Source organism: Molossus molossus, unplaced genomic scaffold (assembly GCF_014108415.1).
Source record: "Molossus molossus isolate mMolMol1 unplaced genomic scaffold, mMolMol1.p scaffold_m16_p_13, whole genome shotgun sequence".
In the NCBI taxonomy this organism is placed as follows: Eukaryota; Metazoa; Chordata; class Mammalia; order Chiroptera; family Molossidae; genus Molossus; species Molossus molossus.
Window position 1 is genome coordinate 83,236,473 of NW_023425348.1, and position 18,702 is coordinate 83,255,174.

General features: G+C 45.4%; 1 protein-coding gene across 2 annotated transcripts in view; it reads right to left on the minus strand.

Moving 5' to 3' along the window:
* Positions 1–8,024: 8,024 nt before the first annotated feature.
* The window catches only part of AGBL2 (ATP/GTP binding protein like 2), a 38,465-nt gene continuing 27,787 nt past the window's right edge, over positions 8,025–18,702 (minus strand). For both annotated transcript variants that reach the window (XM_036259952.1, XM_036259951.1), the window contains 6 exons: positions 17,838–17,968; positions 15,910–15,976; positions 14,060–14,185; positions 13,439–13,546; positions 10,174–10,263; positions 8,025–8,711 (listed from right to left, as the gene is read on the minus strand). In XM_036259952.1, coding sequence (XP_036115845.1) covers positions 8,538–8,711; positions 10,174–10,263; positions 13,439–13,546; positions 14,060–14,185; positions 15,910–15,976; positions 17,838–17,968 — 696 coding nt within the window. In that variant the 3' untranslated portion in view covers positions 8,025–8,537. The remainder of the gene's footprint in view (positions 8,712–10,173; positions 10,264–13,438; positions 13,547–14,059; positions 14,186–15,909; positions 15,977–17,837; positions 17,969–18,702) is intronic.

Genomic DNA, 18,702 nt, shown 5'->3' on the forward strand with positions numbered 1-18,702 from the left:
AGTCAATAGAATGTGGTCTTAGCCTGGCCAGTGTAGCTCAGTTGGTTGGGCACCGTCCTATGCACCAAGAGGTCGCTGGTTCAATTCCTGGTCCAGGTTGCAGGCTCGATCCCTACCAGGGGGCATGCAAGAGGCAGCCGATCAATATTTCTCTCTCATCAATGTTTCCCTCTCTCTAAAAAACCAATAAAAACATATTTTTAAAAATAGGATGTGGGCCCTGGCCAGTTTGGCTCAGCGGTTAGAGCATCAGCCTGCGGTCCGGAGAGACCCGGGTTCGTTTCCCGCTAAGGGCATGTGCCTTGGTTGCAGTTTGTCCCCGGCCCTGGTTGGTCGTGCAGGTGGCGGCCACTCGATGTACCTCTTTCACGTCGATGTTTCTCTCTCTCTCTCTCTCTCTTCCTCTCTCTCCCTCCCACTCTATCTGTGCAAAAAATGGAAAAATGTCCTTGGGTGAGGATAAAAAAAAAAAAAAAATAGGATGTGGTATACGAATAAATAATACAATGATTAATAAATAATACCAGAATTGTGTTTTGTACACTCACAACTGTAAACCTACTTCTGCCCACCACTGTATGCCTCATTCTCAGATACTGTTACCTTGAAAAAAATGAGAATATTTAAATAAAATCAAAGTATCTTACTTAAATGGTGAAAGGGACATTGTGTACATTACTTATGATTTGTGATTTTTATTTTAATAAAATAAGTTAGGCAATTAAAAAAAACAACAGGATGTGGTGTCTGGCTGTGGAGGTGCAAGGGAGGGAGATGCCAGTGATGCTGAGGTTGTAAGCATGGTAATGGTGGTGGTCCTGTTTCCAAAAGAGAATACAGAGGGAGGCTCTAGTTTAAGGAAAAGATAACAGAATAATCCCATTTTGGGCATGTTGCCTTTGAGGTGCGGAAAGGAACTAAGTGGAGGTGGTGGGGAGACAATGGGACCGAGTGGTCTGGGGTGCAGGAGAAGCCTGACCCTGTATCACCATGGTATAAAGGCACCAAGGGTGAGCGGAGATCCCCCAGGTAGGACAGGTCCATGGAGAGGCCCAGAGCCCAGGGTGCATTCAGGGAGCCAAGGTAAGTGGTGCTTCAGGAGCCAAGAAGCCGTATTTCATTATGAAATGAACATTGTAGAACAGTGCTATCCAATAGAAATATAATTACAGCCACATACATAATTTCAATATTTTTAGTAGTTACATTAAGAAAAGTATGCCCTGGCCGGTTTGGCTCAGCGGTTAGAGCGTCGGCCTGCGGTCCTGAGAGACCCGGGTTCGGTTCCCGCTAAGGGCGCGTACTTCGGTTGCAGTTTGTCCCCGGCCCTGGTCGGTTGTGCGGGTGGCAACCACTCGATGTGTTCCTTTCACATCGATGTTCCTCTCTCTCTCTGTTCCTCTCTCTCCCTCCCACTCTACCTGAACAAAAAATGGAAAAATGTCCTCGGGTGAGGATTAAAAAAAAAAAGAAAGAAAAGTAAAAAGACTGCCCGGCTGGTGTGGCTCAGTGGTTGACCGTCATTCCATGAACTGAGAGGTCCTGGTTCGATTTCCAGTCGGGGCACATGCCCAGGTTGCAGGCTTGATTCCCCAGTAGGGGGCGTGCAGGAGGCAGCCAATCGGTGTTTCTAGCTCTCCCTTCCTTTTTCTCTAAAAATCAATGAAAACATATTAAAAAAAAAAAAGTATAAAGAAATAGGTAAAATCAATTTTAATAATATATTTTATTTCACCCAAAATATCCAAAGATATTCAAGCTGGCTTCTTTGTCCTGTGACATGCCTCCTTTTTAAAGTACTTTCTTTCTTTTTTTTTTTTTTCATTTACCTTCAGATAGAGCAGGAGGGAGAGAGGGGGGAAGAGAGAGAAATAGAAACATCGATGTGAGAGAGATACATCAACCGGTTGCCACCCACACAACCCCAACCAGGGTGGGGACAAACTAACCGAGGTAGGTGCCCCTAGCAGGAACCAAACCCAGGACTCTCTGGTCTATGGGCCGACGCTCTAACCGCTAAGCCAAACCAGCCAGGGCTAAAATACTTTCTTGCCCTGGCTGGTTTGGTTCAGCAGTAGAGCATCGGCTCACAGACCAAAGAGTTGTGGGTTCGATTCTGATCAAGGATACGTACCTTGGTTGTGGTTAGGTCCCCTGTATCTACACATATGTGTGTATATTCAGCTCTGGTCGGGGTTGTGTGGGAGGCAGCCAATCAATGTGTCTCTCTCATGTCCATGTGTTTCTCTCTTTCTCTCTCCCACTTAAATTACAAATGGGTCCTGGCTGGTTTGGCTCAGCAGTCAGAGCATCAGCCTGCGGTCCAGAGAGACCCGGGTTTGGTTCCCGCTAAGGGCACGTACCTCGGTTGCAGTTTGTCCCCGGCCCTGGTTGGATTGTGCGGGTGGCAGCCATTCGATGTGTCCCTTTCACGTCGATGTTTCTCTCTCTCTCTCCCCCTCCCACTCTATCTGAACAAAAAATAGAAAAATGTCCTCGGGTGAGGATAAAAAAAAATAGCATTTGCCCTGGCCAGTTTGGCTCAGCCGTGGAGCGTCAGCCTGTGGACCAGAGAGTCCTGGTTCCCCTAGGGGCATGTACCACAAAAAATAATTTTAAAAAGATACAAATGGAAAAAAGTATTCTTGGGTTAGTATTAAAAAATAAATAAAGTACTTTCTTACTTTTTGGCATAACAAAATGTTCCAGGCCCCTCATCTCATAGCTACAATGCCCAGCCCTAGAATCAGCCATTGCTCTAATGAACTGATTCCTTTCCGTGGGGAATGGTATTAGAGAGCAAGATCTCAGTGCAAAGTGTGCTTAATGCTAATGGAGTGCGTTTAATCTCAGGCCCTTTAGGTGGACAGAGCTGAATATAAACACATGTGTAGATATACATATGAATATACATACATATAAGTATTTTAGAAAGCATGATGATTTCACACTGATATCTCTAATTCCAATTCATTTTCACAGGGTTTTTTCTTTTAAAAAAAAATACATTTTTTCATTTATTTTTAGAGAGAAAGGAAGGGATAGGGAGAGAGAGATAGAAACATCGATGAGAGAGAACATGGATTGGCTGCCTCCTGCATGCCCTATACTGGGGATTTGGCCCACAACCTGGGCATGTGCCCTGACTGGGATTTGAACCGGTGACCTCTTGGAGCATGGGTCGATGCGCAGCCACTGAGCCACACCAGCTGGGCTCACAGGGTTTTTTCTTATTTTCCTCCATCAAATATTTGTTTCTTCTTCCAGAGTGACAATCCTGGCTTTTAACATGAACACTTAGTCATTTGCTCAATCATAAAATAAATACATCTAAAATAGTTTCAGGATCATCTTGCCAAGACTAGTACAGAAACCGGCCTTCTAGAGAGAGTTCAGAATTTGTTGGCAGTGTTTTTAATCACTACCTCCTAGCAAGGCTGTTACTGGGAGAAAGATGGTGAGGGGGGCGGGGGCCTGGAGGCGATGGAGGTGGTGTGAAGTGGAGGGGGAGGGAGGGGGAGCACCAGTATCAGACCCAGAGGGTAAATTTCCGAGGCTGGAGGAGGTCGTGAGTGGTGGCCCTGGTCCAGGCTGACAGCCTGGGTGTAGGAGCAGAGAGGACAGATGGCTGGGATAGCTGGACGGATCCAAAGTTGGGGAACTACCAGGTGGATGTGGCAGAAGGACAGAGGGTGAGGACTTTGGGGTGCTGGCAAGAGAGTGGTTGACAGAATGCACCCTGGGGTCTGGGCTGAATGGGGGAGGAAATGAAGCCAAGAGCGAGAAAGGAGAGCGATGGAACTGGAGCTGGGCTGAGAAGGGGCTTATTGCAGTGATTTCTGGTCACGGAACCCAACAGTCTGGGAAGAGCCAGTGCAGGGGACTGGGACGAGAGATGGCCTTGTACCAAACTTGGCTGGAGGCAAGATGGGAGGGGCTGAGCTTGGAGCAGCAGAGTCTTTGTCTCCCCAAGGACCAGAGTCTGCGTGAGAGAAGCCCTGGCTGGCCTGGACCGAAGCGCCAGCACTTCGTTTCAGTGTATGATCAACCATGGGGAGAAGTACCCAAATAAATACAATCATAATAATAAAAAGAGAGGGACCTTAGAGATGATCTCACCTGGACAGTCACTTCGCTTTCGAGATCAGGATGTGAAGGTCCAGAGCCATTAAGCGACTGCGCCGACCATCACCACCCAGCCTCGGTGGGCTTGAACCCCGGGTGTTTCACACGCCAAGTTGGTGGCTCTCTCTAACCCACTATAACGTTCTGAAGCTAGAAAAACGTCTTGCTGATAGGTTTCTTCTGGTAGGCGCACCAGTCTTTGTTCTCCACTTGAGGTTTTTTTTTTGGTTGTTGTTGTTGGGGGGAACACCAATAACCCTATATTTTTATATTGGGGGGAGTAGAAAAAAAAGCAGCCCCTATACTGGGCCTTCGTCAGTGGCAGCTTCTTGTTCCATAGGGTTCAGGAAGACTTTGAGGAAATAAAAGTTTTTGGGGAAAATCCAGGGGTAGCTGCTTTGTATGTTGTGATGGGTCGAGGGGATGGAGTGAACTCGCAGGCCCCTCCAGCCCCCATCTCGCCCCACACTGTGTCCTGGACCCTGGGGCGGAGGGAGCGCCGCCTTCCCTCCTGGTCCGTGGGATTGCTGGGGGCCAGCTGTGACAGGGTGACAAGCAGGAAGAGCGGCATGCTGGCATGCTGGGGAAGATGGTGAGGGCCAGTGCGTGATTATCATGACCCCCGGGCTCGCTCCACCTGTTTTAAGCACAGAGGCAGGAGTGGAGTCTCATACATGGCTGATTCTCCAGTTCCCAAGTCGGGGATGCACTCTTTCTGCTGGGTGAATGTGTGGGACCAGCCGTATCTTAGGGTGGGAGTGTCGGCAGAAGTCGGAAACTTTCCAGTAGCACCCTTTCTTTCCGTATTCTCAGGGATCTTCCTCTCTCTGGACTCTTACTCGGCAGGCATTACTCTGGACGTGGGGCACATACTTCGTCACGAGAGCTTGTCCGTTAGCATCCTTATTAAAACAGTGCCTTTCTGACTTCACAAGGAGGCTTGCTTCTCGTCGACCACGTGACTCGGCTGCTCCGAGCCAAGGTGGAGCCCACTTGAAGGGGCAAATAACTCCAGAGCTGCTTTTCGTTATCAGGCAGCATCCAGGGGAGGGAAGGGGATGCAGATGCTGGACCTCAGCAAGCATGAACCGACACGAGCTCCTCCTCCACAGGAGTAGCCCACTAAGAAACGGACAGGAATGTCACTGGTGGAAGGTCGTTCAACTAAAGCTAGCCATGCCAGATAGTGCAGGGTAGCTTCGAAGCTACTGTGCAGGAGGAGCCAATTGTCTGTGCTCTGGAAACAGCTCTGCTGCTCTAGGTAACAACCAGGACTAACTAGTCTGAGAACAGCCTAGAAAACTAGAGGTTAGCAGTTCTCCTTCTGCAGAGCAGAGGCATTGGTGTGGCATTTTTGCCAATAGCTGGCATCGACTCTGGTGACAACATAACTTTCTTTTGTTGATATGTTTTTATTAATTTTTTAGAGAGAGCCCTGGCCAGTTTGGCTCAGCGGTTAGAGCTTCGGCCTGCGGTCCGGAGAGACCCGGGTTCGGTTCCCGCTAAGGGCACGTACTTCGGTTGCAGTTTGTCCCCGGCCCTGGTTGGTCGTGCGGGTGGCAGCCACTCGATGTGTCCCTTCACATCGATGTTTCTCTCTCTCTCTCCCTTCCTCTCTCTCCCTCCTACTCTATCTGTACAAAAAGAGGAAAAATATCCTCGGGTGAGGATAACAACAACAAAAAAATAGAGAGAGAGGAAGGGAGAGATAGAAACATCGATGTGAGCCCTGGCTGGTTTGGCTCAGTGGTTAGAGCGTTGGCCTGCGGTCTGGAGAGACCCGGGTTCGGTTCCCGCTAAGGGCACGTACCTCAGTTGCAGTTTGTCCCTGGCCCTGGTTGGGTTGTGTGGGTGGGTGGCAACCATTTGATGTGTCCCTTTCACGTCGATGTTTCTCTCTCTCTTCCTCTCTTTCCCTTCCACTCTAGCTGAACAAAATATTGAAAAAATGTCCTCGGTGAGGAGAAACATTGATGTGAGAGAGAAACATTGATCAGCTGCCTCTAGCACGTCCCCTACTGGGGATCGAGCCTGCAACCCAGGCATGTGCCCTGACTGGGAACTGAACCAGGACCTCTCAGTCCATGGGATGACGCTCAATCCACTGAGCCACTCCGGCCGGGTGTGACCACATAATTAAACCAGTGACTAATGGTAGTTGCATAGTGGCCACGTACCAGAGCTCCAAAATTCTTCCACTTTCTAAATAATAAAAAAAATCTAGAATTTTTGTTTTCAAAGAGCCTCTCTGTCTACACAGAGTCCTATATTTAATGTTCCATCAAAAACTTCTTAAGAGTTATACTTACTGCCACAGTCTTAACCTGTTTGACTCCTTTCTATCACTTCCAAGAGGTGCTGTCACTTCTCCAAAGACAGAGGGGGGGATGCTGTCAGCAGACGGGAAGGACCTCAGCTGGGACCACGTAGTACAAAAACTATGGCTTCTGAAGAAAACGTGTTCACCTGAAATGCATTTTGAGTCTCAAAAAACTACTTCTGTTAGTGACTTGTGTATTTAGCTTATAAAGGAAACAAAGTATTAAAGTTCATTCATCGTTTACCTTCATATCCTTAACCTGTTTTGAAAACTGTGGCTCTTGCCCTCTAACCTGACTAAAATAGCACTTTTCTACTTCCGCCCGATTCCATTCTCACAGTTCACTCTTCGTGATCAGGGTGCTCCGGGTGGTTTCTCCCGACGCATGAGATTTATCACGTCCACACAGAATTAATGACCTTGGTGCGTCATTTTAAAGTTCCTGGCCAGTCACCCTCCTACCAGATGAGAAATGACAAGCATGCTGGTGTGTAGATGCATGTTAATTCCCGTGGGGCACTTCTTCCGAAGAGAGCAGGAAAACCTCTCTCTTTTCTAAACAAAACAGATAGCTTCTCCTTTACAGGACCGACTGTGTGCTGGGCAGGGTCAAGAGAGAACTGTATAAACTTTCTCCAAAATAATTTTGAGCAAAAACAAGTATTTCTGAACAACACAAACAAGGTTTTCCCTCGGCAGTGTGTAACTGTTTAGGGACTTGTCCATTAGATACCCTTTAGGGATAAAAGTGGGGTTTTGACTGGGTACTTTCTAGATACTTAAGATACAGAACAGGTTTAGGGTGTAAGGTATGAAACAGGAGAAGGCCATTTGCAAACTCCTATGTAAAGACATGGGCAGTTATCTTTCCCCGTACAAAGACGCACACAGCCCTGGCCACTTGGGTCAGTGGTTAGAGCACTGGACCGTGGACTAATGAGTCATGGGTTCGATTCCAGTCAAGGGCACAAACCTTGGTTGCAGTTTGTCTCTGGTCCTGGTTGGGTTGTGCGGGAGGCAACCAGTCGATGTGTCTCTCTCACAGCGATGTTTCTCTCTCTCTCCCTCCCTCTCTCTCTCCCACTCTATTTGAAGATAAATAGAAAAATATCCTTGGGTGAGGATTACAAAAAAAAAGATGCATGCAGTCTGTGGGTGGGGGAGGCGGTCAGTGTATGGGAATTCTGTACTATCAGCTCAATTATCTGTAAATCTAAAACTGTTCTCCAAAAGAACTCTAGTAATTAAAATTTTAAAAAAGACACAGACACTGGGATTCTAATAAAATCTGCATTGCCATGTGGTTCTAATCAGTAATCACTCCGGTCTGGTGGTGGCTGAAAGAGTTTAAAAAATGTGATAATGGAGAATATACTAGGAAACCTTCAATCCAATGTGATGGGAAGAAGGTCCAGTCACACAGGAGGCCTGGCAGGCCCTGGGGCGACCCTTCTTGAACACGATGCCAGCACGCTGACATGACAGGCCGTAGACAGCTGACGGTGCTTGTGAGGAACAGAAAACAGCTGATCCCATAGACTATGCAGCTAACCAATCAATGGAAACAATGGTTAGACAGAACAAATTTTAATCAGTGGGTTTTAAAACTTACATAACCGTGTTGAACATAATATATGCAACATTAAATTCCGGGTAATATATGAATTACTTTCTGTACGTGGTAATACCTTGTCCTGAGCAAGCCTGAAATCCCAGTCTGAGATCGTGCACTGCTGGGGAGCTCCAACACGCATTTAATACAGTACACTCACAGAGTACATTTAAAACAGAGTCTGAGCTTTTACAATTGATTTGCACATAATTTTAGACAGAATATCTTATCTATTGGTTAAAATGAGGTATATCTGTGCTGTAGTTCCATGAGCACATACTTCAAATTCTGCTAAAGAAGGTTTTCTATACATCATAATAAAGTTTCATTTTATGAAAAATAATTAAATTCGTGAGGAATGCTCCTCGAAGGCATGCACACAGTGAGGTCCGTGCACTCGAATGCACAACACAGTACACACCACCGAGCCCAGCCACACAGCTCCCTCATCACTAATGTGCCTCCCCGAGCCCAGGCACCCTACGGGTATGTGTATATGTGCAAGGACGGGTACAATGTCATGGTGGTGCGCTCTCTCCTTGTGGCAAGAAATCTGTTCCTGGGCCAGTCTGGCTTCGCATCTGGAGTTGGCTTTTGGCTGGTGTTTGTGCTTCTCTTTGTAGGGCATGATACTGTAAATGCTGGCTTTTCTCTCTGTGCAAACAAGATACAAAAGTTGAGCTCACATTATGTTGCAATTTCTAAAGTTATAGTAAGGATTTGGGTTGGTTTTACAAGGAGTTAGTGAGAAGTGGCTGTTACAGGGCAGAGATGAGTCGAGCATTTGCCCGAGTCCCTCAGCGCGCCAGCGATCCATGGCAGTATTTTTTGTGTGTATGGTACGTGTCCCTAGTGGGAACTGAACCCGGGACTCTCTGGTCCGCAGGCCGATGCTCCAACCACTGAGCTAAACTGGCCAGGGCAATGGCAGTATTTTAACTGCTCTGAGAAGTTCAGGGACTTCAGCATTTTATAAGCTGTCTGGAAGTTACATGCTACCTCTCTATTAGAGAGATATTATACTGGGAAAATGAAGTAAAGGTACAGGTTTGGGTTGTATTCATCTAGTACTTGGATTTCATTGAATCTCTGGTCACGTTACAGCTTAACCAGCATGTTTCAGTTGTGGGATATGGTTTCAGCTACTCACAGACTTCTTGTAAGAAATGCTGAATGAGGAGAAAGGACAAGTCTATCACTTATTAGTCTGGCGGGACAGAAACTCTCTCTGACTTTATTTCAGCCTTTCTTTCCATTGCTTTCCAGTTTCTCTTATACCGGGTGGTTGGACTCTCTTGCCTCCCGTGTGGAGGGATCCCATCTTCCTGTCTTCAAGAGCCCTGACCTAGTTGGTTCTCCAGAAGATGCTGCTGGGTAAGTGAGAACATCAACCTGACAATTCTCAAGCAACAGATCTGGAAGACAGCAGGGACTCCACCTTAGGAGAACTGTGGTTTCTACGCCTGGTGCATCGACACAATCCAGTGGCTTCGCCTCTCCCTGGACACGTGTGAGCCGCACCCTCCCAAGGCGCACCCAGCACTAAGTGAATGACAGCTTACTTGCCATTCGTCCACCTCTTCTTCCTCCCATTCAGGAAAGAATATGCAAGTGCCAGTGAGCAAGAACGATGCTATAGGGATACTGTGAGCTCAGGCTAACTTATCTCAGGAAGCAAACCATCCCCCGGCCTCCATATTGAGTGATGGGGGAACAGGGCATGTGGACACCCTCCCCACTGACGGCGGCGCACCGCTTGCTGTTAATAACTGCTCGAGTCGAGAACAGCTGCATGATTCGCTGTCACTGTTTATCTGGGATGTTGCCATGGAGTTACAAAACAAGAGCTGCCTAACAAATGTTCATAAGACTGACTGCTCCGTGGCAAGCTGTTAGTTCTGGGAAGGCTCTCTGTGGCCTTCACTACCTTGTGGGCTGTGCCCCTGGGTGGTCAGGTGGTTTGTAGCCTTGGGGGCAAATTACCCTGGGTGGTCACCTGAGCAGAACAAAAAGTGTGTGGACTATGGGTCACCACCCCTCCCAATCACATAATACATTTCAAAACCACATGAAGTAAATCACTGGAATAGATGTATAATGTTATTAGGTGAAATACCTGCATTCTTCCTTTATTCTTAGTCACAATCAAGGTGGTTGCTTTTGACGGGTCCAGGGAGATGCCTTTGTCTCTTTCATTTAACTGTGACTAAAATAAATGAACACATTCTCATTAAAATTTCTACCTGGACAAGTGTGATTATATAGAACACACATTGAGTGTTTTTTATTCACATATGTTGATGCATTATGATACTCTAACCACAAAAAGAGAGGCAGGGCACAAACAAATACTAATTAAAAGAAAAGAAAGAAACTAATATTTACTGAATGCCTACCATATACCAGGCATGTGACACACAGTTTCACATCTAATTTTCTCAACCAACCTTATGATGTAGATATTATTATCCCAATATTTCAGATGCAGAAACAGAGTCCCAGGGTGGTAAAGTATTTCATGGAAAATTACATAGTGGGGGTGACATGTGAACTCAAGACAGACTTCAAAGCTGGTGTCCTTGTTACTATTACACTAGACACCAACTGTCCCTCGGTACTGAGTGGAGATGGCTGTGCCTTGAGGGGACCTCGCTGTTACCACTGTACCAGGGTAGCATTCTGCCCGAGGAGGCCAATTTTATGCCCTACCCACTAAGACTGTGCTACTGTTGTACCAAAACTTATTATTTTTTTTTATCCTCACTCGAGGACATTTTCCCATTTTTTGTTCAGATAGAGTGGGAGGGAGAGAGAGGAAGAGAGAGATAGAGAGAAATATCGACATGAAAGGGACACATCGAGTGGCCGCCTCCCACACAACCCAACCAGGGCTGGGGACAAACTGCAACCGAGGTATGTGCCCTTAGCAGGAACCGAACCCGGGTCTCTCGGGACCACAGGCCGACGCTCTAACTGCTGAGCCAAACTGGCCAGGGCACCAAAACTTATTTTTATACATAAAAGAATCAAGGATTTCATAGCCACAAAACTCCAAAGTGCTAAAAGTTGGTTAGGTGCTTCTCTGTGTTCCCTGCATCTGATTCTGTTTCGTCACTGGCTGTTACTTATTAAAATGCTCAGCCCAGACTTGAAGGTCCCTGAGGCAGGGACGGTGTTTTGTTCAATGTTGCATTCCCACATCCACCGGAGGGCCTGGCATATAGTAGTTACACGATACAACTTGTTGAGTAAACGGATGGGTGGTGGTAAAGCAACCTGTTCTTATGTTCTGGGTATGGTCACAAATCACCAATATTTGATGTCAGACTTCAGCAGTGTCTACTCCAAAGCAGAGCCCGTCTTCCCACCAATTTTAATGTTCCCCTGCCCCCAGCGGCACGGCAGGTCAAGGTAACACAGAGGGCCACTGTGTTCTTCACCCTGCGGGAGACACACACTGATCGGGAAAATCAGACAATCTGCATGACAGAGTGAAGGATGGGACAGAATACAGAGCCCAGAAATTAACTCATGTATGTATGGTTGTTTCATTTTCAACAAAGTAGCCAAGAATATACAATGGGAAAAAGATACTTTCTTCAAGAAATGGTGTTGGAAAAACTAGATATCCACATGCAAAAGAATGGAACTGTACCCCAATCTTACACCATACATAAAAGTCAACTAAAAATGGATAAAAACCTAAATTTAAGACATGAAACCAGCCCTGGCCCGTGTGGCTCAGTTGGCTGAAGAGTCACCAGTTTGGTTCCCAGTCAGGGCATATATCCAGGTTGCAGTTTCGATCCCCCGTCAGAGTGCATACAGGAGGTAGGAGGTAACGGATTGATGTTTCTCTCTCTCTCCCTCTCCCTTCCTGTCTCTCTAAAATAAAATTTAAAAAGAAAAAGACCTGAAACTGTAAAACTCTTGGAAGAAAACATATGAAGTAAGCTCCTCAACATAGGTCTTGGCAATGATTTTTTGGATTTGACACCAAAAGCAAAAAGAACAAAAGAAAAAATAAACAAGTGAGACTACATCAACTAAACAGCTTCTGCACAGTAAAGAAAATCATCAACAAAATAAAAAGGCAATCTATTGCCCAGCAGTGTGGCTCAATGGTTGAGCATCGACCCATGCACCAAGAGGTCGTCAGTTCGATCCCCGGTCAGTGCACATCCCTAGTAGGGGGCATATAGGAGGCGGCCAATTGATGTTCTCTCTCATTGATGTTTCTCTGTTTTTCTCTCCCTCTCCCTTCCTCTTTCTCTCTCTAATATCAATAAAGAAAAAAAAAATTTTTTAAAGGCAATCTATTGAATGGGAGAAAATATCTGCAAACAATATGTTATTTAGCCACAATAAAGAAGGAAATTCAGCCATTTGAGACAATATGGATGAACATGGAGGATGTTATGCTGAGTGAAATAAGCCAGACAGAGGAAGACAATAAGGCATGATATCATTTATATGTGGAACCTAAAAAAAGTCAAGCTCGTGGAGTCAGAGAGTAGATGGTGGTTGCCAGGGGCTGGGAGGTGGGGCAAATAGGGGAGGGTGGTCACAGGGTACAAACTTTCAGTTATCGGATAAAGTCTGAGGATCTGATGTATAACATGGTGATTATAGTTAATAATACTGTATTATATAATTAAAACTTGCTAAGAGTAGAACTGAATGTGTTCTCACCAAAAGAAAAAAGAAGGTAAATATGTGAGGTAGTGGATGCGTTAATTGACTCAATGGTGGAAATCCTTTCACAATGTATACACATATCAAATTATCACGTGGTACACTTAAAAAAAAATCCTCACCCAAGGATATTTTTTCATTTATTTTCAGACAGAGTGGGAGGGAAAGAGAGAGACAGACAGACAGACACATCGACTGGTTGCCTCCCACACAACCCGACCAGGACCGGGGACGAACTGCAACCGAGGTACATGCCCTTGACGGGAATCGAACCCACGACACTTTGGTCCGCGGGCCGACGCTCTAACCACTGAACAAACTGGCCAGGGCCACGTTGTACACTTTTAAAAAATTACAAAAAAAGTTTTAATAAATTTTCAATGATTCAGTTAAAAAAAGTCAAGCAAAGCCCTGGCCAGTTTGGCTCAGCGGTTAGAGCGTCGGCCTGCGGTCCGGAGAGACCCGGGTTCGGTTCCCACTAAGGGCATGTACCTCGGTTGCAGTTTGTCCCCGGCCCTGGTTGGTCGTGCGGGTGGCAGCCACTCGATGTGTCCCTTCACGTCGATGTTTCTCTCTCTCTCCCTTCCTCTCTCTCCCTCCCACTCTATCTGTACAAAAAATGGAAAAATATCCTCGGGTGAGGACAAAAAAAAAAAAAAAAAAAAAAGTCAAGCAAAAATGATTACCTCATTCGTCCTTGGTCTTCCATTTCTTACTGTTGAAGAACTGGTATTCTCTGAATTTTTGAATAAGGTAGGCTGCTTTTGCAGCATAGAAGCAAATCCTTCCCTCTTCTAGAAGATTGAATGCAAAGAGAACGTTTTTCACTTGACCCATTGTAATTACTTTACTCATAATTGACCCAATTTGCCCAACAGTAAAATCCCGCTTCTGAAAGCATTTTCAACCTTAGAAAGCAGAGGGTATGATGTGGGTGTAGCTGATAGGAGAAAGACAAGGACGGAGCCATCCAGGTGACTAGCCTGGATCAGGCTTGAGCCCTCAGCATCCAGAAGCCCTGAACTAGCTCTAGCAACTCCTTTTCCAGCCAGTTCCACCTCTTCCTCTAGAAATCCAGATGTGGTCAAAACCGAGACTTGTTGTTCCAGAGCATAGCAGAGGATCCGCAGGCCAAGGCAGAAAGCTGCTCGGAGATGTCCAGAGGCCCATGAAAGAGCTCTGAACTGAAGCTAGAAAGCTTACCCCTCCCATCCCCGTTCTGGTTCAGAGTGAACCTCAACCCCATCCTGCCGTCCACGGAATACCCTTTAACCAGACAGCAGAAGGCGGCCCAAGAGCTTTCTTACCAGGGCATCTTCTGTTGACTTCAACACCCGTATCAGATTATTTTTCTGATACTGTTCATTTCGCTGTTTCCTTGTCTGAAGTGGCTTCATTTTTTTCTTCTTATACATCTTCTTCTTATGATTCAACTATTCCAGAAAGTACAAAGAAACTAGTCATTGAGGATTCCAGAGGATCTCTTCACACAGCACTCAAGACACAATAGCTAACCTGGTCTGCAGCCCTCACAGTGTTCAATTGTTGTTGGTTTAAAGAACAAACAGTTCCATTACCTCCTTACCAGAGGCTGCTCCCCACTGAACACCTCCCAGATCCCACTATTATACATATATTGCCAAAGGGGCTCCTATACCAATGATTAATTATCTGTGATTTATTATTTGAAATCAGATTACTTATGGCACTGACAGGTACAGACAATACTGATTATTCAATGTGTGGTTAAAAGATTAAATTTGGTTGTTACTACAAGATGGCTTTAATAATTAAGCAAATGAAGCTCAGGATCAGTTTTCTAGGTACCTCTAGAGTGGCAATGCTTCATCTGATTTTGCTGCCAACCCAGCTGAAGCGATTGTAGGGTCCAGTCTAATTTGGCTGGCTCCTCGTGGCAGCCTTAATCTCACCCTATGACGGAGATGTTTCTTAATGCAATTAGGAAATCATGTGCATAATAAACCACAAAAAATATTTTGTTGTTTCTAAATATCATCTTATATATCATCCATGTAAGAAAAAATCTGCAAACAGATGGGCAAAAGAGTTATTTGATATATGAAAGTATAAAAAACTATCTAAGGCTACATGAATAAAGAAACACCATTTAGCCCTGGCTAGGTAGCTCCGTTGGTTAGAGCATTGTCCTGAGACCCCAAGGCTACAGGTTTGATCCCTGGTCAGGGCACATACAAGAATCAACCAATGAATGCATAAATAAGTGGAACAACAAGTTTGATGTTTCTCTCTCTCTCTAAAATCAATAAATAAAACAATTTTTAAAAAGAGAAACACTTTATAAAAAGTATGGGTCTTTTTTTTTTAATCCTCACCCAAGGATATTTTTGCATTCATCTTCAGATAGAGTGGGAGGGAGAGAGGGAGGAAGAGAGAGAGAAACATCGATGTGAGAGAGACACATCGACTGGTTGCCAACACACGACCCCAACCGGGGCCAGGGACAAACTGCAACCAAGGTATGTGCCCTTAGCGGGAACTGGCCCGACGCTCTAACCGCTGAGCCAAGCCAGCCAGGGCTAAAAAGTTTGGCTCTTTACAAAAGAACTATAAACAACTTTAAATTTTCAATTACAGTTGACATTCAATATTATTCTGTGTTAGTTTCAGGTGTACAGCATAGTGGTTAGACAATCATACACTTAGCACAGTGTTCTCCCAATACTTCCATTGCCCACCTGGCCCCATACATAGTTACTGCAATATTAGACTATATTCCCTATGCTGTACTTTACATCCCTGGAGCTACTGTGCACCTACCAATTTGTACTTCTTAATCCCTTCACCTTTTTCATCCAATCCTCCAACCCTCCTCCCCTCTGGCAACCAAGTGTGGGTCTATCTCTTAACATGGTTTTCACTTTTAGTTAAATGTGGGTTGTTTTTTTTTCACTTTAAGCTAACTTTGTAATAAATATGAAATCCTCACATTTTTCCCCCTAGATTTTTTAAATGAAAGTTATAAAGGACAAAGTGAAAGACTGTCACCAGTTAGGATGCTATTGATATATTTTCGGAAGATCTTCGAATAGTTGGAAAATTCCACCAAATTATGAAGTAGCATCATGCCCTTTTTAAGGCTGCTACTTCCTGGGTACAAGAGTGTATCTAATCTCACCTCATCTGCTATGTTCAGGAGGTGAACAGGGAGACCGTCTGAGAGGGAACTGTCAGAACCACTGGTGCTATTTTCAAAAGAAAAGAAAGGGAAGGTTACCTGTTATTAATGTCTGCAAGTATACCATCTACCAGGCTGGCTGCATGAGGTCAGGCTATCTAGTCTGCTATTTGCCCGCACTGTTTCAATTACTGAGAACTCCTGACAAGCACATTCATTCACCCACTCTGAACACTCACTGCATGCCAGGCAGTGCACCAGGAAAAAGAGATGGACACGGCAGAGCCCCTGTCCCAGGGAGTCTGCAATCAGTGTGGAAAAAAAAGCCAACCAGCCAGATGGACAGAGCTGCCCTTGGCAGAGACTGTGAGAGACTGTACGATTCTTTTTCTTTTTTTCTTTTATTGATTTTTTTTTTTTTATCCTCACCCGAGGATATTTTTCCATTTTTTGTACAGATAGAGTGGGAGGGAGAGAGAGGAAGGGGGAGAGAGAGAGAAACATCGACGTGAAGGGACACATCGAGTGGCTGCCACCTGCACGACCAACCAGGGCCGGGGACAAACTGCAACGGAAGTACGTGCCCTTAGCGAGAACCGAACCCGGGTCTCTCAGGACCGCAGGCCGACGCTCTAACCGCTGAGCCAAACTGGCCAGGGCTCTTTTATTGATTTTAGGGAGAGAGGAAGAGAGAGAGAGAGAGAAACATCAATGAGAGAGAACATCAACTGGCTGCCTCCTGCATCCCCCACACTGGGGATTGGCCCACAACCTGGTCATGTGCCCTGGCCGGGAATCGAATGGGCGACCTCTTGGTGCATGGGGTCAATGCTCAACTACTGAGCCACACGGCTGGGCTCCCTTTGACCTTTTAAAGCTGTGGTACCAGCTCAGACTTGGACTTCTTCTTTATGCTATCTGCACTTACTCTGTTGGGATCTCATCTAGTCTTAAGGTTTAAATATCTATCCAGTGATGACTCTATTAGACTTCACTAAATTCCAGACTCATATAGCCAAGTGCCTATTCAATATCTCCATTTAAATGTCTAACAGATATATCTCAAACTGAACATGCCAACACTAGATTCTTGGTCTTCCCCAGCCCCCTGACCTTCTCCACCCCCTTGACCTTCCCCATCTCAGTTAAAGGCAATTCCATCCAGTCAATTATGGAGTCATTCTTTCTCTTGTGCTCTATATCCAATCTATAAGTAAATCCTAATATTTAACACTTCAAAATATATCTCAAATCCAACCAATTCATACCACCAACCACTACTACTCTGGTCTAAGCCACAATCATCTTTCACTTGTATCACTGCAAGAGCCTCCTAAAGAGTGTCCCTGCCTAGACATTTCCTCTTTACAATCTGCTTTCCACAGAGCAGCCAGAGTGTTCCTACTGACACTAAAACCAGTCAGATCCTGACACCTCTCTACTTAAAATCTCCCAAAGGGTGCCTGGCCGGTGTGGCTCAGTGGATTGAGCATCGTCCTATGCACTGAGAGGTCCCGTTTTGATTCCCGGTCAGGGCACATGTCTGGAGTTGCGAGCTTGATCCCCAGTAGGGGGCATGCAAGAGGCAGCTGATGGATGTTTCTCTCTCTCTAAAAAATCAATAAAAACATATTTTTAAAAAATCTCCCAAAGGTTTTCCATCCCCTTTGGAATAAAACGCAAAGGCTTTTACAATTGCCTGCAAGGTCCTACACCAACTGCCTGCCCATCTCCCCACCCTTTCTAGGCCCCACCCTTTCTAGGACCTAGAAAAGGGGTCAAAGAGCAGGCACTCAGCAGCTGTCAGAGGGATGAAGTGTATTTAAATGTGCCACGTATTTTGCACCTGAGATTCAAAACCAACAAAACAACAGAGCAAACAAATAAATAAAACTTCTCCGGTTTTTCTTTGAAATGAAGTTTGTTACCTGGATTCAATGTCAGACAAAGAGATGTCATTCCATCTTCCTTCGAAATCCGTATCTTGTCCAAAATCATTGATTTTCTTAGAGATTTCTTGTTGTAAGAGTTCTTTAAGCTCTTCCAGACACTGCATGAACTGTGGAAATGAAAAAAGAACTATTTTTGATTATTCATTTATTTATTCATCATATTATTTACTAAGTATATGCTAAAGGCACTGTATTGCTGGGGACATAAAGATGAGTAAACTGTGTCCCAGCCGGGTGGCTCAGTTGACTGGAGCATCGTCCCATACACCAAAGGTTTCGGGTTCAATTCCCAATCAAGGCACATGCCTAGGTTGCAGGTTTGATCCCCAGTCTGGGCATGTGCAGATGGCAATCGATCCATGTTTCTCTCTCCTTCCCTTCCTCCCTTCTTCTCTCTTGCTCTCTAAAACTAGGTAAGAACATATCCTCAAGTAAGGATTAAAGACAAACTTAAAATTAAGAAAAAAGGTGAGCCCTGGCCAGTTTGGCTTGGCGGTTAGAGCAGCGGCCCGTGGACCAAGGAGTTTTGGGTTCGATTCCGGCCATGGGCACATACCTCGGTTGCGGTTAGTCCCCGGCCCCAGTTGGGGTCATGAGGGTGGCAGCCAATCGGTGTGACTCTCTCACATCAATGTTTCTCTCTCTCTCTCTCTCCCCCACCTACTCTGTCTGAAGATAAATGTAAAAAAAAGATAAAAAGGTGATAAGCTGGAATGTCTGCTACTAAGGATGTGTTAACAGATAGCTACATGAGCTGTGGGAACACAAAGAAGTGTTACTATGTGGCTGTAAGGAACTCTTACTTTTTGCAACAGCAGAGATGGACCTGGAGAGTATTATG